The sequence below is a fragment of the Carex rostrata genome, chromosome 14 (assembly GCF_964058835.1).
Source record: "Carex rostrata chromosome 14, lpCarRost1.2, whole genome shotgun sequence".
Taxonomy (NCBI): Eukaryota; Viridiplantae; Streptophyta; class Magnoliopsida; order Poales; family Cyperaceae; genus Carex; species Carex rostrata.
Window position 1 is genome coordinate 7,536,809 of NC_135931.1, and position 27,587 is coordinate 7,564,395.

A 27,587-nucleotide genomic window follows, 5' to 3' on the forward strand; every position below is an offset into this window, starting at 1 on the left:
TATTTTTTTTTATAATAAAGATTGTAAGTTAAGCCGTCAAACTATTTAATACCGCTGCTATTACAACAAAAAATTATGAATCCATGAGTTTCAGCCATATTTCATTGTTAAATTCTATGTCAAAAAAAGATAATTTCTCATCTCAGCAACAGAATATTTTGACCATTTTGTGTAGGCTTTGTTGAGGGCCTATAAGCTAGAGAGAGAATGATCTCTCTGTTTCAGTCAATCTTAAACTTCACCTTCTTCTACGTACCTTGTTTCATACCTAATTGAAAGTTTTTTGAAAGACAAAGCAATTAATGAAAGAGGAATTGGTACACACGGACAAAATAACTGGCCATATCTGTCGTGTTATTGTTCTGACAGAATTAAAAAAAAAAAAAAAAAAAAACCGAAATTTATTTCTGTCACACTGATAATGCGGTGTCGTCTGTTTCAGGTGTTTCTGTAGTAATTGTCTCTGATTTATTTTATTTCTGGAGAAGTCAAGACTACTATGTTGAGATTGAGTGTTACCTGCTTCAAAACCTATCGAATATTATTTAATTGACGGAAAAAAATATATATTAAAGTAAACTTTATATATTTTTATGTTGCAAAGTATATATTTAGAAATTAATCTACAGAATCAACGGAGGGAATATAGAATGTTTGACATTTAATAATACAAAAAATGCATGGAATTAATACAGGAAAAATAATGATATTTATTTGAAATTGGATGGCTCAATTATAATATTGTGGAGGCGTCTTCATTACCAGAAAACATGAAGAGGAGAGGCATGTTTTTCAAAATTTTAATTTTTATAGGCTGTGATTCTCAGTGCAAGTTGCAAACAGAGTGGAGGCATCACCCTGCATTTTTCTTTCAAATAATTATTGCCACCAACTTGTTCTGATTCAAGTACTTTCTGTCTTTTTTAAAGAAAAAAAAAACATGCAGACATTTTGGCACTTGGCAAGTATAAACAAATAACCTAAATGAGGGAAATATTTTGTTTAAAAGGGGTAAAAAAAAAAATTAAGAACCAAACATGAAGAAAGGAGGCTCTAGTGGCTTTTGTTCTTAATTGCAATTAAAGGAAAGAATCTTTCATACTCTCCTAGCCTCCTAGGTTTTGTAACTTTTTTTATAATTGATAGAATTTGAACCCAGCTAAACTTCTTGTAGAAAGAGATTGGAGTATCTATTTTTGACATGAACCGATCTCTTTGATCAGCATTAATTAACGCAAGACAGAAACTTGGCTTGCAGAACAGCATAAGAGTCAATGCTCAAATTATTTCGCTTCTAGAATGTTTTTAATTTTGTTAACAAAAATAAATTTTGGTCCTAATCACTAATCAGTCGGTAATAAACAGCTCACCATTGCAATAAATATGTGATGGCTATGTTCACTTATTTATCCCAACTATTTAATATTTTTAGAGAATATAAAACATTTTTTTTGTCACTATTTCAAAGATTGATTTTCAGCTATGTTTACTTATTTGAGTCTCTTTATTTTCAATTTGGTTCGCTGGTTTGAGTTCAAATGTGAATTTGTGCCAACTGCCAACAATACAGTTTAATATTTCTCTCAAACCAAGCAAAGGCATGCTCATGCTGTGCGATGCAATTAGTTATGCTATCCAATGCAAATCTCTTGTGGATTTAGGTCGAAATGCACTGAAACCTACCTGGTTGGACTCGACCAAGAATATTTCTTTTTTTTTTTTTTATATTTTTTGAAGTAGGAACTCAACCAAGAATCAATTACTCAGTAAGTTTCTTCACTAATAGTGGATATGTGAAAGATTTATGTATTTTTCCAATGTGTCCGTTTTTAATTGCTAGCTTAAAAAAGCTTTTGAAAATAAACCATATTAAATTTGCAAAAAGATTTCACCCTTTTGTTCTTGCTTCACCGTGTTTAATTTTTCTGCTCTCTGTCAGTCCTTTCTTCATCATTTTACTCTTCCTCCTTTTTTCTCTCATTTTATCGTATCTCCTTTGATATTTCATTCAAAATAAAAAAATAAACAAAAACAAAACACGATGTTTGTGTGTAATTGATGAAATTTATGCATGTTTGTTGACACAACAAGTAGCGAGAATAACTCCTTTTGCATCCACAATCAAATGTGAGAAACATTTTTTTTCCGAATTTTTTATAAATATCCAAAAATAATAATTAAATTTCAAAAAATAACCAAAGTTGGGGTAGAATTCGAAATCTACCCAAACCGCAAAAATTTTTTGCGGTAATTCAATCTAAATTTTACAATTTTACAATTTTAGAATTCCAAAACCACATTATAAAAAACCGCAATTTTTTTTTGCTGTTTTAGAATTCCAAAACAAAAAAAAGCCGCAAATTTTTTTTGCGGTTTGAATTTTTTTTTCATTTTTTAGATTTTTTTTATTTAAATAGAAATATTTATAATTTATTTATTTTTATATTGAAATATTAGAAATACTTAATACATTTCTTTGAAAATAGATGGAATACTATATAATTTGATTTATTAGAAAGACTGCTACAAATAACCCGGATCAACATTTTTCGTGCCAGATTTTTTGTAGTTGTAAGAAAAATTAATATATTTATTTATGTGTTATTGGAAAAAAATAAAAATTCTTGGATTCTCAGTTATTGATCCCAGTTCAAAAATCACTTCTAAGTAAATACAGAAAATATTGTCATCCTTCTAGTGCATTTAATTTCTAAAAAGTTGTATCTTTTTTGAAAAAAAACAAAAATTTTAAGTTATTTAATGATTGTTATTAAAAAGAATTCTCAAAATAGATACAACATTTTATAAATTAAATGTACTAGAAATATCACAATATTTTTTGTATTACATAGAAGTGACTTTGAAACCGGGATCAATAACTAAGAATCCAAGCTTTTTTATTTTTTTTCAATAACTCATAAAGAAATATATTAATTTTTCTTACAGCCGCAAAAAATCCGGCACTAAAAATGTTGATCTGGGTTATTTGTAGTAGTCTTTCTAATAAATCAAATTATATAGTATTCCATCTATTTTCAAAGAAATATATTAAATATTTCTAATATTTCAATACAAAAAATAAATAAATTATAAATATTTCTATTTAAATAAAAAAAATCTGAAAAATGAAAAAAAATTGAAATCGCAAAAAAAATTTGCCGCTTTTTTTTTCTTTTTTTGGTTTTGGAATTCTAAAACCGCAAAAAAAATTACGGTTTTTTTTTTTAATGTGGTTTTGGAATTTTAAAACCGCAAATTTTTTTTGCGGTTTGGGTAGATTTCGAAATCTTGTGCAACTTTGATTAGTTTTTGAAATTTAATTATTGTTTTGGATATTTATAAAAAAAAATCGGTTTTTCTTAGTAATCAGATAGTTTGAAAAGATACATCCAGTCATTATTTATATGACTCTATTGGTTTGGAATAAAATAAATATAAATAACTGCCTAAATAGATAAAATAAAAAATGCACGTCCCTTTATCTATTACGCCCGCATGAAATTCTTGCAACCAAAACAGAAAGCTTTCAGAGAACAAATTGTACCTACAAATTTTTTTTGCAGCCAAACATAAAAGTTTTCAAAATACTAATTTCATTTCATGGATTTCTTCCAACCTACTTCTTTTTTATTTTATTTGTTTGTCTACCAGGCCCGTAAAATCCTCCGTGTCATTTGCTTTCATACGGGACAAACACTGTTGAAATCTATCATGACAAATCATTTCTGTCATAAATGGTATGATCAAAGTTGGCAATCATAAAAGCATTGAAAGGCCAAAAGGGTATCTACCATCTCCTAAGAATTCCAAACCCCACCTCCCACAACCTTGCTTCATGTTGGGTTCTATGATTGAGTACTTAAAGGCGTTGGCATACACCAAACAAAAGGAAAGAAGAGAGAAATATATATATAGTGGGTAAAAGATTTGTACAGAAACTTGGTTTAAAATACTACATGGACAACATGAATTTGTGTATAAACATAACAAATAACATAAGAAAGATGAAAAAAGAAAGGTAATTCAATGCACCTCAAATTTTCTTGCCTTCAAAAATATGTATTTTCCCCTTAAAAAATTTCAAAATCTCGAAGTTACATATGTTTTCCTTCTAAAATTCATAATATCATATTTATACTTTTAAATCTAAAAAACTCGCAAATTTATCTGATTTATTGTATTTTCTATTAAAACTCATTTTAAATTTATAATGTTCCTATTTTTATCCTTTAATAAAAAAAATAAAAATATATGTAGCATATGTAAGAGAAATATTCAATCTTCTAAGTGATCGGTTTGTGAGGAAAATGATTTATTCCTCTAATTGTGACGCATATATAAGAGCATGCCTAAATAACACCATGTATACGTCATAAGTAGATAAACGGTTCATGTTTTAAATATTTCTCTTACATAAGTTATATATTTTAATTATTTAATAAATAATAAAATGAGAACTTTATAAATTTAAAATGAGTTTTAATAGAAAATATAATAACTTGCATATATTTGTAAGCTTTTGATTCAGAAGGGCAAATATGATATAACAAATTTTAGAAAGAGAAATAGGTAATTTCGAAGTTATTGAAAACTATACATGAAGTTCTCCCTTAATTATAAATAAAATTGATACACATATTATTTAATAAAAAAAACACACACACCTTTTTATTTTATAACTTAAATTTTTAAATAATTGAAAACAAAAATCAAATGTACACTCATCTTTCTTAAAAATAAAAATAAAAATCAAATATACACTAGATTATCTAACTATTAGATCTTAGACCTGATCTACAGGAGGCAGGAGCTTATAATTTTTGCTCCTCTTTGTGGGATTCCCCCAGAATCCAGTATATATTCCCACACAATCTTTCATGATTCCTTATGTGAGCTCAGAGTGAGACACGTGTCACACAGTGGGCCGTACATCGTGTCACTATGTGGAGACACGGGATGCCAGATGGATCCTCTCTTGCTTGATTCTGTCCCCTGGATTTTTACCCCTTCTTTGCCAATCCAATTGGAATGCTGCTTGTAGCCTTGTACAGTTGTACTATGTTTTATCATTGTCAACGGTTACAGATATCTGCAATTGATATGTACCTTGAATTTATGTGAAAGGTGCGCTATTTGGTGAAGTCTAGACGGATTATTTAGTTTCTTTTTGAAATTGCAACAATGAGCCCAATTGTTTGCACATTGTCAAAAGGCGCCTCATCAGGAATTGAAATAATTTCATAATCATCTTAAGTAAAGATTTTTACAAGTACAGCAAGCTCGCACTAAGAGCTTTAGCGAGATTAATTTCAAAAAGATAATCAATCTATTTGACGAATGATTGACCATAAATATGCTTGATGAGCAGAGTTTACACTCCAAACCTTTTTTTTTAATTTATTTGGTTTGATATCAAGAAGTGAAAAAGGTACCTTTTGGTGTACTAATTTTTTTAAATATTTTTTTACATGTTGATTGCATGCAAAAAAAGGCCCTACAAATTAAAAACTTGGAACGTAAGTGCTTAAACTTGTTAAATAGAATAAAATTAATTATTGAAATTAATCATTTAAACGAAATAACTTATGAAGTTCAATTCACAAACCTTTTTTTTGGTGAGCTTAAACTGGTACTAATTTTATTAATGTGCTATCAAGGGTAAAAAAATATTCAGTATAATATACATATCTAATTAGAGAAATATCAAATTTAAAAAAGAAATTTTCTTTCATGAAGAAAACAAAAGAGCGTCGATAGGACCTTTTGTATCCTACAAGGCTACAATTCATTTCCCAAGCAACAAAATTTGAAAGAAAGAAGAAGGGAAGGGGAAAGTTTGTATACAAACTGTTCGATTTTTGTAATTTAAAATGGAGATGCAGAAGAGGTCAACTTTCTTCGCTCTCTCTCCCCTCCCCTCCCTTTACTATATATACTTCTGAAAGAACATAATAGCTCAACTTCCAATTAGTTTCATCTTATGTTGACAGTTGAGCTTAAGCAGAAGATGAACCAAATTTTACAGCATTTTTTTATAGTACCTTATGGGCCTAAATGCACCTACGTATAGTAAGTAAATTAGACATGGTTTCTAAAATTGTTAGCCCAAAACCCAACTAAGAAATAAACAAATTCAAAAGTACAAACCAGCCATTGACTCAGTGGATCCATAATTCCATATCTGTTATTATTCACATGATAAAAAGGTCTCTTCTTCTGATCCATCTGATCTTAAAAAGACAGAACAGATCAGATCACACCACCGAATCATGAACAACACCAAAGAAGGCGGCTTCCTCTTCTCGGTGTTGGATTGACTACCAGCAGAAACAAACCCTTGTAATGCAACATGATTCGCCATAATCCATTAAGCCGGCACCAAATTTCATGAAATATCAGGTCTGCTCTTGAATTAATCATGAGTTAAACATCATTTATGTTGTGAACATATATGATCAGTTGTTGTTCTAATTATGATATCAACGAACTAAAGCTACAGAGGAATCGGGCAATCTAACTTACATCCACAGTTCCACTGCGCTGACTACTTCACGATGAAATAATCGGCTTTAAGAACGTGCTATTAAACGTTCAAGCAACAGCTTGAATTTGGACCGAACATGTTTAATTAAGCAAGTTCATTAAAAGATAAATTCTAGGCCCAAAACATTTTGGTCTATAGAAGAGAAACTACATTACTATTATATATTTAAGAAAAGGTGCAGATGACATAAAATGTTCAGGTTACAAATAATTTAGTTTTTACAGATAAACAGGATGTTATTGTTTTTGTACACTTAATTACTTCAGAAACAAGTCCTATCCTACGATTAGTGTCCGATAAAACAGATCTCAAAAGGCTCTAAACTTACATGAAATAATCTTTATGCTCCATCCAATTCAAGGAAGAATACCATTTCCCTTCTCTATTTCTGCTCCATCACATATTGCTTTGAAAGACTCTAATTTCTTCTCTACCCCCTGAATTCCCTTCCCATTCTATTTCTCTTCTTTATGCAATGACAGCTTGCACTAGAATTCGACATTCGCATCATAAGTTGCTGACTTGATATTTGGCTTTTTCTTAGGAGAGATACTATCTACCACAAGTGCGCAATGCACGTTGACAGTCACCTCACGCAAATCAAGCGTGTCCAGCCTAAGCGAGAAAGGAACACGTACATACACATCAAGTGGTACGCTACCCGAATCTGAGCTCTCCTCGATGGCTTTCTGTAGACCCGATCCATATGGGTGTACCCCCTCCAATGTGACATGCATCACCGTTACATTCTTTTGTCCCTGATAGAAACTTGGCAGCTTCCCTGATGACAAAGTGCTATTGCGGTACGATACCACAACACTTGATGCCCCCCCGTATTTGATGCCAATCATCTCGTTAGGGTTCTCGGCACGCACTGACACAAAGAGCTTTGTATGCATGGTAAATTCAGATGGGCGGAACTCAAGAAAGCCCACCGAGAAATTTGTAACAGAATAAGATGGTATTTGTGGTTTGTAGATAAAGAAAAGGTAGGCGAGAGCAGCAGCAATGGCAAGGATTAAAAGGAAGAGGAAGCAGAAGCACCAGCAGAAGCATTTGCAGCAGCCATTGCCCTTCGACTTCTCAGGATGGTAGCGGGGGAAGTTTCTACTGGTGGGAGGAGGGCATAGATTCATCGACTCCCTGCCACCCTGCTCTGCAAGCATCACATACCGCGGTGGAGGTGGCACGGGGTTTCCTGTATTGTATGCCATGAGAGAAATAGAGAAGGTGGGGGAGGGGAGGAGGAAGGAAAGAGAATGGTAGAAAGGAGGTAGGGAAGAGAGAGAGAGAGAGGGTTTTGGGATTTTACATTTTGACAGAACAAATTATTTGGGAAGGATAGCATAATGAGTTGGAGGGAAATAGAGACAGTTGAACAATTCTAAATTTAGATAAGATGTTAAACTATATTTTCTGTGGTTGTTATTATAGGGGCAACTTGGGTAACAACTGAAATCATTAGAACAGACACAAAATAAGGTTACATCTGTTAGCTCTGCAGATATGTACGACAGCAGTTTGAGCAAGTCTTTGTTATATTATGTTTGCCTCCCTGTGAATTTTATGTTTAAACAAGTCCAAGGTTCAAGTTTGAATTCTTATCATTGATAATCTAAGGATCTTTTTTTGGAGGGCTTGAACACGCAACTTCACGTGAAACTTTGCAATACAAATGGTCTACACAGCTACACTGTGATAGTGTAATTTTTGTAAGTCAGGTCGGCCTACACTGTACTTTGGGGGCTCCGCCAAAAATTAACTTGGAAAAGGGAAAGAAAGGTAAAAGAGCAGTAAAAACTCGGCACAAAGGTTGGAATTCGTCTTTATACCCATCATTTTGTGCTAATCCCACAAAGACGTATTCCAAATAATAGTAGTTACAAAATTTCTCAGATCACAACAGAGCACAACAGTTCAATCTTACAATCGTGTCGAAAGAACACAACACTTCTGTTTTAATGCAACCCTGGAGCATAACCCCCAATTCAAATTCGAAACATGTTCAGACTCTCCATTCTATCGTTCTAACTAATCACCGAACAAATCATCAGCGTCATCATCTACATTCACATGTCCCGCATTTCTTTCTAATTTCTCATCTTGATGGTCCAATTTATATGCCCAAGATGAACCCCCCACTTTATCCTGCACAGTCTCACCATAAATCCCATCATAAATTCCCTCTCCACTTTTGGGGCCATTTTTTACCTTATCCATCACTCTTTGCAACTTCTCCGTGACACCTCCTTTCGGTGAGAGAGAAGCACCACCTCCTTGCTGCTCTTTCCCTTTTGGTATGACAGTGACTTGTACAAGAGATTCATACTTTCCAACTAGACTACCTTCCTTTACTCCTAATGGACCAGGGCTAGGCCCCACATCAGCCCCATCAGAAATACCAACCACTTGGATTAATTCACCACCAGCTTGGTCTCGAAATGAGATCCGTGCTTTCTTGCTTCTCTTCGCAGGCCTTTCATTCAGTCCCGAGCTTGATGGCTGGTCGGGCCGAGGAATGCCATAACTGTAATTAAATATAAATATCAACTACAACGAATTTAGCCCAACTAAAACTTCTATAAGCCAATGACCCTCAATTATGCTACTAAGCACCAGCAATCCAAAGGAAAAAAACGAACCAAATACTGAGTGCTGGAAAATTGGCCAACACAGTAAAGCAACAAAAGTCATTCAGTTATATCCTTGAATCATAGGTTACTTCATGCATGTTTAATTGAGATACTAGACTGAAACGTTGGAAGAAAGTAGGCAAGCCTTATCGATTAACAAAAGCTATTACATTATGCAATTAAAATATGTTTCTGCTGTTATTCATCCCATGAATAGCTGGAATAGTAGGGAGTTCTGGGCCGTCAGATTTGGATGCTATGGTTTGGCACGAGTTTCCATGGATGGCTCAAAGTAAAAACCCATATTAAATATTCGTCCAATCTGTTCATTTTAGATCAGATGGACCTAATTTTGAAGGCATGAATCACAGCAGATATGGATCATTATATGCAATTGAATCCCAGCTAATGCTGATCTTGTATTGGATAAGAGCATGAGAATATACCGGTTGAGGATGGTGTTGTATGAGACAACTGAGTCAAGGTCATCAGGGTCAGGCGGGGAGGGAAGGTTGAGTTCTGATGGGGTAGGAGTTGCTGGGAAAAGAGCAGCATTGTTCTTTCGCAAAACATAAGTCCTCGTAGAGGCCGCAAAACGGAGTGACTGGCCAACCTCCAGCTCAACTGGGCTGTCTTTCGTTAGCCTCTCATTTGCCACAAATGTGCCATGAACCGATCCAAGATCTATCACAAAAATGCTACAGAGAGAAAGAAAGAGTCTTACTTAGCAGCTGCTGGCTAAGTTTTTCCAAAAAGAAAGACAGAAAATTTTGATGTAATTAAAACAATGGCAAATTGTAAGTTCTAAAACAATCCAACATTGCATTGTTAATACTCAATGAGTTGTCAATTACTGATAAATTTGAATAACAAATCTTCAATTTGCTTGTGCGACAAGAACTACAAGCTGATAGAAAACTAAAAAATGGTACTCGCCCAAACCAAAATCCTACCACGAACTGTGACTTCTATCTTTGTTTCTATTCCATTTCCTTGATCTTAAGCTTTCAGGCAATTTAGCAATAAAACAAGTTGCCTAAACTTTGGTGTAACCATCAACATCAATAACAGTATACACTTCATGTAACATAATACTTGCTTTATAAGCAACAGAGATAAAAAAAAATTTGGTATGATACATACCAACAACTACTAAGGGAACCTGCAATTTTTTATTAATAAAAAGTCACTGAAGTTGTAGAGAATACCATCCGTTTTTGTGTGGAACAACAGCAGCATGCTGTCTAGAGACCGATTGATGGTCCAAAACAAAATCACACATCGGAAATTGCCTCCCAAAAATATGTCTTTTTTTATCTAGATTTATTTTATCAATCACCTCTCGATCTTTCAACACATCCAAGTAATATACACCCGGTCTAGGCTCGATAGCCCAGTCAGGTGGTTGCCATGTGGACTGTCCCCCACCAATTTGTGTGGCATGTGCTGATGCAGCTGCGGCTGCGGCTGCAGCTGCAGCGACGGCTTCTTTATCAGAACTTTGGGCATGAGGGGGCTTGGTATTTGGAGGGGTATTTTTGGTATTTGAGTTGGTGGTGACAGAGAAGGGTTCGATGGATTGGGCTTTCTTAAATCTGTCGAGGCCACCCCTATGCATTGCTCCTTTTGGTCGATTTCAATAAGTTATTTGGTGACTGTGTTACCGCATGGTTTGAAAAGATTATTGTAATATTGCAATTTAACACCTCAAAAAGAGTAAATCATAGGAGACACATGGTGCTTTTAGAATAAGTTTCTTTTCTTTGAAATCGACAGCTTCAAGTCCTCAATGATGCACTAAACTGATCTGCATGTACCATGTAGAAAAAGAAATTAGAAACTCATCCATAAAAAATGAACTTCAAAATAAAATAGAGGTATTCCATTGTTGCTACTTGCTACCATGGTTGGGAAAATCTATCGGCAGCTCGCGATCCGTTTATTAGGCGACTTTCCAAACCGTCGGAGTTCGTCGAGTAGGATATTGTTGCTATTTGCGTCGATTGATTCGTAATATCTTTTGATGATTGTTCGAAGCTGGATGTGACTGAATTGATGAGAGGAACTAGGGTTAGCGTGAAGCCGTGAAGTATGTTTTGATAATTAAAAGGTAAAAGACGATGACATGAGTTCGTCGAGTAGGATAGGCTGCTTGGGAAAAAGGCAAATTTCTTTGGGCCGGGCCGTATAATTAGAAATTCCTATTATTTGGATTACGTCATATACATTGATAATATAATTTATTTTAAAATTAGTTTGGTTCTAAATTTTTTTTTTTTTTCAAGTTGTACCAAATTGGTCTTGTATTTAACATTCATTGGAAAAAGAAAACAATTTTGTTTGTGGTGGCTTCATTTCTTTGCGCATTGAGGCTAGTGTAGATAATTCATCAAACAATACAGATGCATGGAAACACTCGTTCAAATGATGAAAACATAAATTCAGAATTTTTTGCTACTATATTCCATTTTTCTCTTAGTTTTTTTAATATATTAATTAATGGGGCAATGGGAAACACTACACCTGCCGATATTTTTTAAATATCTAAAAATTAAATACAAAATAGCATAATTGCCCATTTTTGTTGAATATTTTTAAAAATACTCGGACCGCCAAAACATGGACCGGATGAATTTTTAATCAATCTGCCGAAAGTTTGGCTAGCCGAATAAATAAACAGACCACCGAAACTTTAGCTGGCCCGAGTATTTATATAATTTTGGGGGAGGCTATGCATTTTTTCTAAAATTCATTCTATCAAATTTCACACTCTTCTCACTTTCTCTCTTTCTTCAAAATTTATCTTCCTCTTTTCACATTTACAAGTAAGTTCCTATATTTTTTTAAAATTTATTTTTAAGTCCAAAATGGTTATAAATTGTTAAAATTTGTTAGAAATGTATCAAAATTAGTATAATATAGTTCTCAATTAGTTTTAATTAGTGTTAATAGTTTAATTTAGTATAATTAGTGTAATTTAGTTTAATTTATTATAATTAGTGTAATTTAGTTTTTAGTTTATTTTAGTATAATTAGCATAATTTAATATAATTTAGTATAGTTTAGTATATTTTAGTATAATTAGCATAATTTAGTATAATTTAGCATAATTTAGTTTATTTTACTTAGTTTAGTATATTTTAGTATAATCAGCATACTTTAGTATAATTTAGCATAATGTAGCATAATTTAGTTTATTTTAGTATAACTATCATAATTATGTATAATTTAGTATAATTTAGGATAATTAGCTATAATTAGCATATTTTAGTATAATTTAATATAATTAGTATAATTTAGTATATTTTTGTATAATTAGCATAATTTAGTATATTTTAGTATAATTGGCATAAGACTCGACTTAGATTTACTGTTAATTTTTATGAAATTAGAATGTCTAGAGGACGATCTAGGACTCGACCTCAGCCGGTACCAGCTGTTGATCCGATTCCAACTAATAGCACGGAACATTTTATTCCTCTTCTATGAATGCTCCATCACGAGCACCGAGTCTCACTAGCTTCTTGTGAGGTATGTTACTTTTTTGATCTAATTTTAAAGTTTAAATTTTACTTTTTCAACGAGAACACGAACTTTTTAGGTTGTGCTTCAATTGAAGGGAAACATCGTTCATTAAAGGAAAGGAACGTGAGAGGAGGAGAAAGGCCAGGTGACCGACTTTGATCGAGGTCGTTATCGTGCTCCAGAAGAGGAAAATCAGAGGAGGAGCGGAGGAGAGCGGAGATGAGAAAGGAAGAACTCGCTATATAAAAGTTCTAAATTTTGTCACCTCCGAATCGGGATGTAGACAGAGTAAACAACCGCCAATCCCTTCCTTCTCCTTCCATTCCTTCACTTTATGTGGTGGTTTTGTGTAGCACGCCCTTAGATGTCAAGCATCGGACTATTCAAATGCAGTACTATGACCGGATGGACTCGTATCTCATCAACCTGGGATTAGGGGTGTTCATCGGTTCGGTTCGGTTTCAACCGAACCGAACTTGGCAAACCAAAGTTATAATTCAGCTTTAAAAATAGAACCGAACCGAATTAGCATTGCAACCGAACCGAACCGAACCGAAGTTTTATTTTGGTTTGTTCGGTTCAAACTGAAATATATTAATTTTTTTATTTAAAACAATTGATTTATAATAAACCGAAGTAAATTAAGAAATAAACCGGAGTATTAAGAAATAAACTAAGATATTTAGAAATAAACCAAGTATTTAAAGCAATTGATTAAGAAATAAACCGAAGTATTAAAAAACCGGGGTGGTTCCGATCAAATTCATATTATATGAAAGTTCGATCAGTTCGGTTATTTCGGTTTTGAAATTTTTCAAACCGAACCGAAGTTATAATTTGGTTTTGAAAAGCCAACCGAACCGATCCAATAAACTAAAATAACTGAACCGATCCAATAAACCGAAATAACCGAACCATGTGTCTGTCGCATAAATACGGGGAAACAGGCAACCAAGCGAGAATATTTTATTCACAAAATTCATCACGGATAAAAAAACGTTCATATTTTTAGATTCGCAAAATTCATCACGGATCGTCGAGAAAATGGATGAGAATGATCAGAGAGAAAAATAAAAAAAAAGTGGGTAAAATGATTCTTTTCATTTTTGACTTGAAAACAAAAATAGTTAGGAGTTAAAACTATACAGATTTATAATTTTAATGCTTGCTGACAGAGGTTTAAATGTTTATGAGTAGTATTGTAAAATGTTATAAACAGAGCTTTAAATATTTGAATATTAGGTTGGAAATGAAAATTATATAATATTAAAAGTTTTTTCTGTTAAAGGGGAACGCACTCGGAAATTTTGTTTATGTTTAAGGTACAATTACCAGGCTCCTAAAAAATTCTCCAACCAAGCGTCCCCTAATGAAAAATTATAATCGTAAAATGACCGACATGATCTGAATAGATTTGAACTGTTTAATGACCTTTAAATAACAAGTTAATACTTTTGACTTAAGTTCATATTTAAACAATCATAAATATCATTAAGAGTAACAGCCAAAATTTGCTGGCCTTACAGAAAGACACGTGGGCAGCCTTAGAAAAAACGGAACTTATGAAGTTGAAATCATGGCTTCAGTTAAAAAAATTGCAAGTCCGGTCACTAAATAACCGAACAAAGAACTTCTTTCTGTTAATTTAGCAACTGGATTCGGTGACTAAATCACCGGAAAGAGCCATTTGTCCGGTTATTTAGTAACCGGAAGGGACAATTTTCGAAATTCCATCAGAAAATGGATAGATTGCGTAATTTTGTAGTTTTTTTGAATATTAATAAAAATTTCGGTCAAAATTGCATTGTAATCTGTCAAAGAAATCACACAATCAAAATATTAAATTATCAACTATTTCACGAAAAAAAAAATTTCAGACTGCAAAAACTTTGACCGACCCAATTAAATATTCGGTCCGCCAAAATTCCAGTGGCCTGAGCATTTTTAAAAATGTTAAGGTTGGACAATTCTACTATTTTGTATTTAATTTTGAATATTAAAAGAATCGACTACACCTGACTCGCTAAATGATGAAAACGGTAATTATAATACTTCATTGTAAAAATTGCTCTTATATTTTTTTCTTACACCGCACTAGAGGTGGTAACGAGCTGGTTCGTTCGAGTCACGAGCAAGCTGATTTTAGAGGTCCAAGAATCGTGACTTGTATCGATTCGTTCGCTAACATTTTTTTTGTTATTGAACCGAGTTGTTAATGAACCAACTCATTACTAGTTTGGTCCGTAATTAACGAGTTCAAACTGAGGCTTAGCTAGCTCGAGTAGATATCAATTTGTGAATTTATATGAATTTGTGTGCATTTTATACTGTCTAGCTCAGTTCTGCTCGGTCCAAAAAATTTGCAGAAATTTTTTTTTTCTTAAAACAAGCTAACTCGATCCAGCACATGACGATTTCAAATTGAGATTTTAGAGGTCCGAGCTAAAATCTCAGTTTGAAATCGTCATGAGCTGGACCAAGTTAGTTTGTTTTAAGAAAAAAAAAATTTACAAACTTTTTGGACCGAGCGGAACTGAGCTAGACAGTATAAAATGCACACAAATTCATATAAATTCACAAATTGATACCTATCCGAGCTAGCTAAGTCTCAGCTTGAACTCGTTAATTCTGGACCAAACTAGTGGTGAGCTGGTTCATTAACAACTCGGTCCAATAACAAAAATGATATTAGCGAACGAATCAGATACAAGTCACGATCAAATCACATAGTACGATTTTTTTTGCCACCCCTAAACCGCAGTCCTGAGCCGAGAAGAAAAAACAGAGAAAGACTTTGGAGTCCGAAATTTTTTTATTTTAAACTCTAATACCAATGCATGTTTTTTAGATCATCGTCCGTAAAAACAAACTCTAAGCAGTGTGTATAATAAAAATGAAAGCTACCAGACCGATAGCTTTGCTGCTACTGTACTGTTACTATTACTGTATTTGACTGGTAAATATTTTAACCAACCTAATTTTCTATCCCATACAATCTTGTGTGGAAATCTTGATCAGGTGAACTTTAATTCGACGAACTCTGTGGTGCTCCGAAAGAAACTCCCAAAGAAGTATTTAAATAATAATATAAAATAATAAAACACACATACTTAACATTAAAGTATTTAAAGTAACCAATAGAAATCACACACCACACATTCAAACTATTAGAAGTTAAAACTGAACAATAAATAAAGTACACATTAAATATTAAAGCTTTTAAGCTGGACTATAAAGTACACAATTTAAACAATAAAGTATACCGAGTGAATACTAAACCATTATTATTGAACAATTAAGCACACAAATAGAACACTGAACCATCTTCTGAATCAAACAAATGTACTTAAACGAACAATATAGTGCACAAATTGAAAATTATATCATTTAAATTTAGCAATAAATTACATAGCCTGAGTAGTTGAAGCTCCAGTAGGGCTGTAGGGGTGAAAACAAAACAGATAGTATCTGATTCGTATTCGAAAATTAGATATCTAAATATCCGTGTAAATACATATACGTATATAATTTTAAATTTTAATTATTTGGATTCGAACAGTAGATATTTATTATGTAGTGTAATATATACTTTAAAATAGGAGTACATTTCTATGAACGGGATAGACATTCCTGTTACATATTTCATTTCCCGGACAATTTATAGTGAAAAGAACGAATAATGTAGCGGACGGAAATATTTATCTTGTCCTGTCTATATATCAACATTTATGTAAAATATACTCCTATTTTGATATTTTTTTTTCTATTAATAAAATAATCGGTGACAAATAATAAAACATTTATTTCTGTATCATGACTACCATAATTGTCCGGGGGACCACAAAAACTCCAGTACTAATTTTTTTTTCTAAAACATTAATACCTATGCACTGAAGTATTTATATATATGAATGGAGGTAAACAATTTTTACATAAATAATTATCTCCAACTATATATATATGGAGACCACTCAGACTTATAGGGGGGGGGGGGGGGGGGGACCATACACGTTTTTAGAGGTTTTTTTTTCTTCTTCGTTGAATCTCATCCACATTTCTGACGATCTATGAGAAATTTTGTGAATCTAAAACTATGAACGTCTTCTACGCAATTTTATCTTTCAAATTAAATCTATGATGACGTACTTTCGGACTCGTCATCACACAAGTATTTATATCTATACTTGCAAGTATTTTATACATATGACACTGACTGACATATGAAAATGTTAATATCAAGTATTACAAGTATTTATACTTATGCACTGAAGTATTTATACCTATGTGGTCAACTATTTTTGTTAGAGAAAGGTTGACGCAGGGATGATTGAAGAAGGTTGATGCGAGGATGGAGGGTCCCTACTACTTTATTAGAGGAAGGTTGGTGCGGGGACCATTGAGGGACTGAAAAATGGATGGACATATCAAATTACGCATGCAAGTATTAATATCTTAGTTTGCAAGTATTAATTTCTTAATTTCCAAATATTTATATCTATGAAGGTTGACGCATAATGAGTGTGGGAATTGAAAAAGGGGATCATATAATTAGCGGAGACCATAGTATAAGTTTTCTCTAATATTGTTGGAGGGACAGAGAGAGAAGTAGAGCGTGGGAATGATAATAATTATTTTAAATTAAATAATAAAATAAAATGCACAAACTGAATTGTAAAGCACTGTCGTAGAAATTCGCCGGACCAACTTTGAAAGCCTGCTAAAATAATACACAAATCGTTTGTCAGGATATTACACAATATAGAAAAGGTAATCTGTTCACAAAATTAACCGGACCAAAAAAAAAATGCGGACTTGTTAAATTTTTTTGATTGTATGATAACATAATAATGACATCACATAATATTTTCATGAAAATTAGGATGCATGAAAAGCTTACAAAATTTAGAATTTACGAATTCGAAGCACGGGCCTTTTTTTATGTTGGATAGTCAATGGAAACGATACGGATCTAGTGGAGGTATTTTCATATCCGTATTCGTTATGATAGCAAAAATAAATCTGGACCATAAAAAACAGCGATTTTCAATAAATCTAAAAAATAATAAAAAAATTTCAAAAAATGTAAAATTTGGTCTCCAAACACATATTAATATGGAGAACAAGATGAACGGTTCGGATTGACCATTAGGATTTTGAAAAGTCAAATATTGAGCCGTTGCATGAAGGGGAGCTATGCTACGCGTAGCATGCTAGCAGGTTCCATATATATATATATATATATATATATGAGTATGGCTACAGTGCTATGGCTCAATATTCAAGTTTTCAAAATTCTAATAGTCGATCCGAATTGCTCATCTTGTTCTCCATATTAATATGTGTTTGGAGACCAAATTTTACATTTTTTGGAAATTTTTTACTATTTTTTTAGATTTATTGAAAATCACTTGATCTAAAAAATTATGCACCATTCAGATATTTAATTTTCTACCTATCTAAAAAAATAGTAAAATATTTCAAAAAAATGTAAAATTTGGTCTCCAAACACATATTAATATGGAGAACAAGATGAACGGTTCGGATCGACCGTTAGAATTTTGAAAACTCGAATATTGAGTTGTAGCACCGTAGTCCTCTATGCAACCTATAGCACCATAACCTTACTCTCTCTCTCTCTCTCTCTATATATATATATATATCTCTCTCTCTCTATATATATAGAGGTTAGCTAAGATCAAAGTGGTAGTTCCTAAGCTTTGGTGCTACCAATTTATTTTTTAATTTTCAAAGTTCAAAACGTCGATCCAAACCATTCAAGTTGACCTCTATATTAAAATATGCTTGGAGACCAAATTTTACATTTTTCTAAATTTTTTTACTATTTATTAAGCCACTTTGAAAATCGCTGATGCAACGGTGGCTTCTGATTTTACTGTTTTGTTAAGCCAGCATTAGATCAGCGATTTTTAAAGTGGCTTAATAAATAGTAAAAGAATTAAGAAAAATGTAAAATTTGGTCTCCAAGTATATTTTAATATAGAGATTGACTTGAACGGTTCATATCAACGTTTTGAACTTTGAAAATTAAAAAAACGAATTGGTAACACCAAAGCTCAGGAACTACCACTTTGATCTTAGCCAACCTCTCTCTCTCTCTCTCTCTCTCTATATATATATATATAAAAAATTTTATTTTTAAAAATTATCTTATACGATAACAGGTAAGATAACGAAAAAAATCGTTATCCATATTCGATAAACTAACAATATTTTTTTTGAGTTTTTGAATACGATACGTATCGGATAAACAGATAAAAAGATACTGTTGACACCCCTAAATAGAAGTTTTGAGCTTGTGGTAATTTAGGTAAAGTAAAAAAAGAGGGAGAATTTCATACATACCACTCAAAAACTGTAAAATTACATATTTACCATCCAAATTTTTGTAATTACATATTTACCATTTAAAAATCTAATAATTCACACATTTACCCAATATAACTTTAGTATATATCAAATATATCTAAAACTCTGATTAATTATGTTTAATTTTCTTAAAACTATAATTAATCAAGGATTAACTTAGCACCCTCTCTTTCTTTCCTTAGAACCGTTCTCCTTTATACCCAATGTAAAAGATTAAAAACAGATATTTCAAACTGAACCAGTAACAAAACACAGATTATCAAACTCAGTTACTACTTTGATAATGAGTTACGATATCATCGTCGAATTCAGTATGATTTATTTTTGTTGGAAAAGTTGGAGTGGTTACCTTATTTTTAGACGATTAAGATGGAGTTTGAATTCTTAAATCTGAGTATGCTGCCCCTTTTCTCAAAGTTTAAGCGGGGGAGACGAGATGAGGAGAGTTCAAGCAAAAATGGGGGAGGGAAATATGTGCGCAAAAGATGAAGGGGAAGAGATAGAGAAGAGACTAAATAATTTATTAATTATATTTTAAATAATCTTAAACTTAATAAATCTTCTATTTTTAATTAATTGGGTAAATATGTGAGTTATTAGATTTTTAGATGGTAAATATGTAATTATAGAAATTTGGATGGTAAATACGTAATTTTACAGTTTTTGAGCGGCATATATGAAATTCTCAAAAAAAAAAAGGGAAATGAGGGAACCAGATTAGTAGTCAGGGATGTGGATTAGGTTTTAAGAAAAATGATTATATAACATACATGCTATAATAGCGAAGTGAAAGGACGTAACAACAAAAGATCCAGTATAGATCCCATCCAACTTCTCCAGTTCTCCGACTTCCCGCAAACACCCTCTCTCCAACTTTCAAATTTCTTTTCAAATATTTAATTTCTATTTCTATTTCTATTTCTTGGCTGTTCGACAGTCGGAAAAGAGAAACCCTACAGACACCTCCAGGTACCCGCTCCACTGCATCTTCCCTCCATTTTGCAAGGTACACCAACACCTCCATTGCCCCTTCTGTACAGTGTGGACATGGGGTATGCGGATCTGACGGGTGGGCTCCACCTCACCACGTGCGGCGGGTCTACAGTGAAGATAATTGACACTGGAGTAGTGCTGGGCTCGGGCGGAGGCGACCCGTGTGTTCTGAGCTACTCTCCCGGTGCCGGATCTGTGAATGCTGTCAGGTGGAATCACACAAGTAATTTTTTTCACTTTATATGCTTGCATCTATTGTTAATTTTCTGTCGTTTGATTTGGGAATATTAGGTGTAGAGGGACTGCCCCTACATGGTTATAGTATGCTCCAGTAAAATTGGAATTGAATTGCAAATGGTTGATTTTGCACTTAAAGTCTGGTATTGGGTTTTTAAATATCATGCTATTATTTTAGATTTTTAGATAGTGCTGTTTCCAGAAAAATGCATTCAAAAATGTATAATTTAACTGATTAAGGGGTCTTCAATATTGGAAGGGTTTAATTATATGACAAATGATCGGTTACATTGAAGGGCTTGCACACTGGATTGGAAGACATTTTTTAAGATCGTGCCTTATTTAAAGATAGTCATCTGTTTTCTTGAGGCTCCATACAGCCTGAATTGGGTTTAATTGAGCTGATATGTAACCGAGCCCAAATTAGCTTAATGGAGGCTCAGTTTTGCAGATAATGATAAATTGACGTCAGTTGCACAGTTCAGTGTGGGGGTGGGATGTGTGATTGAAGCCAATGTGATTAGATTTAGGCTTAGTTGCTAAAAAGTGTTAGTGTCTGTACCAGGTGTTTCGAAATGGAATGGTTAACTGACCTATTCCTTTTAAAAAAAAAAGGAGTTGGATTGTGCTTGACCGTGTTCAGTTGCATAATGGGTTAATTGAGTCAGTTGGGTGCCATCTATTTTTATTGTAACTAAGGATTTAGTACCAGTGCCCCTCAGCTGAAATTGCAACCCTCGTGTTATTCTTATTAGAATGCTTTATTTATGAACAGTATTTCTAATGCATATCTAGCTCTACTTTCATGCTTATTCTCCAGATTTAGTAATTGCAAGTGCGGGAGATGATAAGAAAATCTCCTTTTGGCATAAGAAAGGCCGGTGCTTAGCTGTTCTACCTGATCCTGGCACTGATGTGGGAGACAATATAGAGGTTGATGCTGTAGAAATGAAATCTCTCGATTTTGATTAGCACCAAGAATTACAATCTAAGACTTAGACCCTATGGCCTTTCAGTTCACATCTGTACTCATCAATTAATAAAAATAAAACCAAAATTGCATAATTCAAGACAAAAAGAAGTCAACAATCATTCTAGAAAAGGGATATGTTCTCTTGAAATATCACTGGACTACAAGGAATTGACTACCATATCCACGAGGTGTTAATTAAGCGTAATTAATCACCTTATCCTTCTTGTTGTTTTTCAATTATTTAGTTGTTTGTCTATCATTTTCCCTGTCAGGAATCAATAGCATCTATCAGTTTTAGCAACAAAGGCTCAAGGTACCTTTGCTCCGGCGGCAGTGGGCAAATTGTCAGGATATGGGATATACAGAGAAAGAAATGCATTAAATGGCTCGCAGGCCACTCGGATACCATAACAGGCGTCATGTACAACTGCCGTGACGAGTACCTGGCATCAATTAGCGTGCGGGGTGACCTTATTCTTCACAATCTTGCCTCTGGGGCCCGTACAACGGAGGTTAAAGATCCACATCGTCAGGTTATCTCTAATTCCTGCTTCATATTAGTACTTTGTTATGTTGGATTAGTGTATATGAGGTGTATAACGCGCCATGCCTGTATGTGTTTATTTATTTTTCTTTCTCTCTCAATCTGCTTGTCACATATATGTAGTCTACTGACATGATGAACTGTGGTCTTTATTGATTGGATAAGTTAACAGAAGATGCACTACCTTTTCTCTCTGTCACATCTTGACTTCTTAAAAAAAGAGGTTCCTTTTTTTTGAAGCATTGGAGCAACTAACTTCATTTTATTTTAATTATATTTTTTGAATAATGTAATGTCAGGTTTTGAGAGTACTTGACTATTCCCGACTCAGCCGCCACGTTTTGACTACAGCTGGGGATGATGGTAGTGTTCATTTGTGGGACACCACTGCTAGGTCACCCAAGGTACCAAGCAAAATTACCAGATATCCTCCATTTATTATGTTAGTTTTGTTCTGTTGATCATAAAATAAGAAGAAAACAGCATCAATTACCTTCATATTCCTTGTAGGTAATCCATAAATTTAAATTGAGTTATATTTTCTGTCTGAATTTTTTATTCTATTTTGCTATTTAAGCTCTGATGTTATGATTTTTATAATTCTTGTTATTATTTTGCATTGATTTCTTCCCAGGTCTCTTGGTTGAAGCAACATTCTGCACCTACAACTGGTTTATGCCTCTCACCATCTACTGACAAGGTCATCTATGCCATCTCTCTGAAAGTTTCTTATACCTCCTATTACAGCTGATCACTTATAAGGGTGTGACTGGAATACTTTCTATACTTCATAGAGTTTCTTCACACTGATTTAAGCATCACGCCATCAGCTGATAACCAAAAACAAATCCTCATTTTGTTCTTTTGTATGAATTTACCGGTAAAATACCAAAAATGATGCATTTTTTGTACTGGCATTTATACCTTTTAGCTTCTGTAGATCTGTTCTGGTTGTTAGTCACACCCTTTTTTCTTGTTTGTTATGCATTGGTGTAGATAATTGCTAGTGTTGGTCTTGACAAGAAGCTGTACTTGTTTGACACTGGTATGAAAAAGCCGAGTGATTGCGTCCCATACAAAGAGCCTTTTGCTTCTCTGGCTTATAATGATGATGGCACCATTCTTGCTGCGGGTACGAGTGGGGGACAGATAGTGTTTTTTGATGTACGAGCCAGGCATCAGCCTTTCACCTTTTTCCGTGCGTACAATAGCTCAGAGGTATAATTTCTTATATGAAATTACTACTCACATTTCTTCGGTTCTAGAATGTCATGGCATCCTTGGTCTCTTGGTATATATCAGTTTTATTACAGCACAGGTTCCATGTTGGTATACTGCATGCTGTAGTTGCCTTTTTTTTGGCCACTTCATTTTCTGCCCAGAACTATAACATAAATGGGTTTGGGTTTTATTTGTTTATCATTATTCCAAAATGTTTCTTGTACCTTTTAGATAAGTCACTTGAGAGTTGAGAGTTGAGACCTCTGATTGTTCTTTTCATTTTTATTTATTTGTTTTTAACAGAGAAATCTTTTTAGTTACTACTATTTCTTATGTGTTAATTTTTCTGTTTCTTAGGCAGTTACAAGCCTATCCTGGCAGAGATCAAAGCCTGTAGCAGTAAACGAAAACTGTTCTGATGAAATCGCTCTTCTAGGAGGGACCGCTGATGACTCGGTGCTCATGCCTGATCCCTTACCTTCCTCATCTCTCACCTCTGCAACCGCACTTTCTGGCATTCGCACTTCCCTGAAAGCCACTTCTATCTCCAAGCCTCAGGCACTGAAGGATGAAATGGATGTGTTCTCTCCTCTTGTTGATGTGCAACCTATAACACCTTCTCTCAGCAAGTGGTGGGAGGACGGAGATGAAGGGAAGAGAAGTTTTAAAACCCTGGACAAGCGTTCCATTGATTTCTCGGACTTAAGTGTTTCTCGGAAGTATCCCTTGGGGGAAGAGCGTAATGGATCAGATTGGAGGCACACATTAAACCACAAACAGGTTTGGTTCTTAAGTTGCTTTATACTTTTAGGTAAATAATAAATTATGGTGGATGTAGTTAGGTTGTAGTAAACCAATTCAGTTGTTATTGGACATTGAAGATAGACATACATATTGGTTAAAATCTTTATTTATATTAAGTCTAATGTACCTTTAATATTCGGGTTGAAAATTGTTGGCCTGCCCAGGATAGACCTGTGCAAGTCCAATTTTTTTGTTTTAATTAGTCAGTTTTGAATTGAGATTCCTGGATCCATTGACAGGTGGGGTTGCCGAATAGACCCAATGCTGTGTTTCTTTTATTTCATGTTATGATTAGTGGTTTATTTTTTTGGATTGCCAGCTGTCGTTCAGAAAGATTATACTTTTTTTTTTCCTAAGTAATCAAGAATGTTATACTAAAGTGAATAAAATCCTGTGCATGGAATAATCAAATTTCACGATGTGGCAGGTCAATCCAATAGGTCAAGGGGTAGGGGATATTCACCGGTTGGTTGGATTGGACTGAACTCAATTTTGTTTTGGAAAAAAAGATACTGATCTGACCTGGCTGCCATGGTCGTTTTAAATTGTGTCATATTCTTAAAGAATATATTAGTGCCTGTTGCATGTACCCTCAACCAAAACAGACATACTGTTGTGATAATTATAGCCTTCCTTCTGCAACAGGATGATACTTCCTCTCCAACTAGTTCACCATCAATCAGAAATGATCCATCTTTTTTGCGCCAATCGGCCTCTCTCTCACGTTTTGGTCCCAGTGCTGGTCAGGCCTTTTCATCTGTCCAGGATCCATCCACTAGTTTCAACTCCCGCAGTCTGTCTCAGATTACCACAGCCACACTGACCAAGGGCAATCTGGACAACTCACAACCCGGCTCGGCAAGGCTATCCAGCTATGCTGAGAGGCTGAGTGCCACATCAACATTTAATGATGGGTTGGGTGGGGCATCTCCAAAGATGAAAAAAATTGGGGCGGAGACTAGGGAGGAGTTGTTGAATATATCAAGGCAAGAGGTGGGCCGAACAGCTTCTGCCGTTTCTGGTGCCAGCACACAGATTGCAACCAATGTAAGAATTGCATCTTTTTTTTTATATTAGAAATCAAACATCATGGAATTCAAGCTTCGTCAATGTATCATAGTGTTGCTGCTAGTTCCATCAAAACTTTCTTATTTGATTTATTTTTTCTTTGATTTTTGCTATGTTGTTGTTTAATTTCTTGAATCCTAAATGATAGACATGCATGTACCTTCAGGAGTAAAAAAAAAACATTTTTGCCTGCTCTGCGGGTGAGTTTTAACACCAGTACTTAGCTGCCTCAAATAGCAACCGAGTACCTATTTATATTCTGCAGTTAAAGAAGTAGTTGTGGCAGTTGGCCACCTGTACTTCCATTATACAAGAGGTCCAGTACAAACCTGAGTATACATTAGAAAGACACACTATTCGAGTTGAGGTTCTCATGCTTCTATCTTTCAGGGAATGACGGAACAAGCAGTCCATGCACTAGATACACCTGACTTGGACCAGCAGGCCGGTGCCTTTTCTTCCTTCTCTCTTCAGCTGGTGCAAAGGACGCTTGAAGAAACCCTAGGTGCTGTTCAGAAGTCAATACATGAGGACGTCAGGAACCTTCATATTGATCTCATAAGGCAGTTCCACATGCAAGAGGTTATAAATGTTTTCTTTAATTTTGTACTCACGGATTTTTTTCATTGTCCCCAGTGAATCATCTTTTTCAGCTCGTGTTTCTTTTTGTGTTTTTTGGGCATTTGGTTTTGGTTGGACGATACAAGGATAATTGGATTTAACCTGGGTTAAATGGATTCGTCATCTGTAGTCATATTTTTTATCAAATTTGTTCTGGATAGGAATATGGATATCAATATGTATTTGGGTATTGAAATGAATGATACTCCTACTATTTAAAAGTCATTGAAAACAATCTAATGTTATGTGTCAATGCGTTTTCAGTGTCAATAGCAAAGTTCACAACCTTGACAATATTTTAAAAATTAAGCCAACACATTTTAGCAATAAAAAAGTTTATGGACATGTTGTTGGCCTTGTTTATTGAATTGTTCAATTTGAGTTCCATTGATGTTCTATAGGCCACCAAATATGGCCACCAAATATGGACGGTTACATCAAGTTGTTTGATTAATGGTAAAACTTGCATCATTTTTTACTATTTCTGAAATGTGTGATATACATATAACTGTTTTATATAATGTTTAATGATTAAATGGAATAAAACAGCCAATTAACCATGAGACCAGCACTTTTTATAAAGTCTTTTTTTTAAATAGTTTTACAAAGTCCAATTATAAATAACACATCCTTAATCTTAATAATATAACACAATCCTTTTTAGATACAAATTAGTTTATAAATAACTTTTTAAAAAATGTCAGACTTTAGATTGCATTTTAACCCTTGAATTAAACCATAAAGAAAAGCTTCAAGATAATACTGGTTTTTGATGCTTAATAAAACTGTTTTTTACACTAAATCCTGTTAAGCACTCAAAATTCATTGGATCTGTTCTTTTACAGAATTTTAATGCTAGCGAGTCCAGAATCCAGTTTAACCACTTAATTGCCATTTTTTAAAAGCTTGCATATAGTATTGGATCACATGAACTATTTAATTGTGCAATATTGCTAATCTGCTATAGTCTGAGTGTTTTTTTCTGACTATATCATTTCCTGCTTTAAAATTGAAGTGGCTGGTTGCACTTGGTCCATTGTTTCTGTAGGAAGAAACTGATAATCACTATATAATTTACATAAGGGTATTATATATTGTGCAACTTTGTTAATTTATCCCCTTCCAACCATCGTTTATATTCTCATATGTATGCAGGTGGGTATGAATATTAACACCCTTATTCACTATTTGTGGGTATGGATACTGCTTTGGGTAAGATGATATGAAAGCAGTAACCCTGGATTAAATTGAGTATTAAACAGGTAAAGGCTTAATTAAGGTGTACCTGGATTAATTGTGGAAATAGAATACTCATAGAGGAACTTGATGCTGGGTAGGGCCATAGGGGTACCTTGCTGGTTTGGAATCACACCATTCAGCCAATATGGCAGTTATTGGTTAACTAATCTCTCTCTCTCTCTCTCAGATGAATACGACAAGCTTAATTTCTGAGTTGCTGGAAAAGCAGGAACTTCTAATAAAGGAAGTGCAGTTGCTACGGCAGGAGAACCAGCACCTTCGTCAGCTGCTTTAGTTCTTTTGATAGTGCTGCTACTTACAAGCATTTTTCTTTGTTCTTCGTTGCATCTGTTGTCTTGCTGGCACTACTTGGTACGTGATAACATCTTCTGGCAGGACCAGTTGGTACCTAACTATGATGGATTGATGGGTTAATGCCTTTATGGAATATAGTGTTATCTTGTTTATTGTTTAAATTCCTCAACTGGTATGATGCTTGGTTGGGGGGGGGGGGGAGTGGGGTGGTGGGGGGTGTGTGTGGAGAGGATTTTCTACTTTATGTTTTGATTTGAGAGTAATTGGGCTTGAGAGGTGATGCCAATGTTTGTAATCTATGTTTTAGGACATAGGAATTGTTGCTAGAACAGTAGAACTAATACAAGTATGTTGTATACAGAGTGAAGAGCGGTGACTCAGTGTTCATAGTTTTTTTTTTTCCCCCCTTATTCTCAATTTATTCACATTATAAATTTTGGCATGGCCAAGTTTATTTTTCTTAACTTCATTCTAATTTTCTGT

At 34.0% G+C, this 27,587-nt stretch overlaps 3 protein-coding genes across 3 annotated transcripts; 1 reads left to right on the top strand and 2 right to left on the bottom strand.

Annotated features, from left to right (window-relative positions):
• Positions 1–6,338: 6,338 nt before the first annotated feature.
• LOC144565394 (NDR1/HIN1-like protein 13) lies at positions 6,339–8,225 on the bottom strand. Its single transcript, XM_078315132.1, has one exon. It carries the CDS (start codon positions 7,756–7,758, stop codon positions 7,033–7,035), a length of 726 nt encoding a protein of 241 aa, XP_078171258.1. The 5' UTR covers positions 7,759–8,225; the 3' UTR covers positions 6,339–7,032.
• A 128-nt stretch (positions 8,226–8,353) lies between these two features.
• LOC144565393 (SMAD/FHA domain-containing protein) lies at positions 8,354–11,272 on the bottom strand. The gene is made up of 4 exons (XM_078315131.1): positions 11,080–11,272; positions 10,386–10,984; positions 9,624–9,875; positions 8,354–9,071 (listed from the first exon to the last, which is right to left on the bottom strand). Exons 2-4 carry the CDS (start codon positions 10,793–10,795, stop codon positions 8,576–8,578), a joined length of 1,158 nt encoding a protein of 385 aa, XP_078171257.1. The 5' UTR covers positions 10,796–10,984; positions 11,080–11,272; the 3' UTR covers positions 8,354–8,575.
• An 8,655-nt stretch (positions 11,273–19,927) lies between these two features.
• Positions 19,928–27,573, top strand: NEDD1 (Transducin/WD40 repeat-like superfamily protein). The gene is made up of 10 exons (XM_078315295.1): positions 19,928–20,305; positions 21,140–21,252; positions 21,565–21,825; positions 22,136–22,240; positions 22,471–22,536; positions 22,833–23,054; positions 23,415–23,837; positions 24,507–24,908; positions 25,320–25,511; positions 26,977–27,573. The coding sequence occupies exons 1-10, from the start codon at positions 20,137–20,139 to the stop codon at positions 27,082–27,084; spliced, it is 2,061 nt and encodes a 686-aa protein (XP_078171421.1). The 5' UTR covers positions 19,928–20,136; the 3' UTR covers positions 27,085–27,573.
• Positions 27,574–27,587: the final 14 nt, after the last annotated feature.

What these genes read in the sequence shown, in the direction of transcription:
- LOC144565394 (XM_078315132.1), bottom strand. Translation starts at nt 7,758, where the DNA reads ATGGCATACAATACAGGAAACCCCGTGCCACCTCCACCGCGGTATGTG.
- LOC144565393 (XM_078315131.1), bottom strand. Translation starts at nt 10,795, where the DNA reads ATGCATAGGGGTGGCCTCGACAGATTTAAGAAAGCCCAATCCATCGAA. An exon ending in GTTCCACACAAAAACGGATG is followed by an intron (nt 9,876 to 10,385) that starts GTATTCTCTACA and finishes TTCTCTCTGTAG; the next exon opens with CATTTTTGTGATAGATCTTG. An exon ending in TACAACACCATCCTCAACCG is followed by an intron (nt 9,072 to 9,623) that starts GTATATTCTCAT and finishes ATTTAATTACAG; the next exon opens with TTATGGCATTCCTCGGCCCG.
- NEDD1 (XM_078315295.1), top strand. Translation starts at nt 20,137, where the DNA reads ATGGGGTATGCGGATCTGACGGGTGGGCTCCACCTCACCACGTGCGGC. An exon ending in GTGCGTACAATAGCTCAGAG is followed by an intron (nt 23,055 to 23,414) that starts GTATAATTTCTT and finishes TCTGTTTCTTAG; the next exon opens with GCAGTTACAAGCCTATCCTG. An exon ending in ACACATTAAACCACAAACAG is followed by an intron (nt 23,838 to 24,506) that starts GTTTGGTTCTTA and finishes CTTCTGCAACAG; the next exon opens with GATGATACTTCCTCTCCAAC.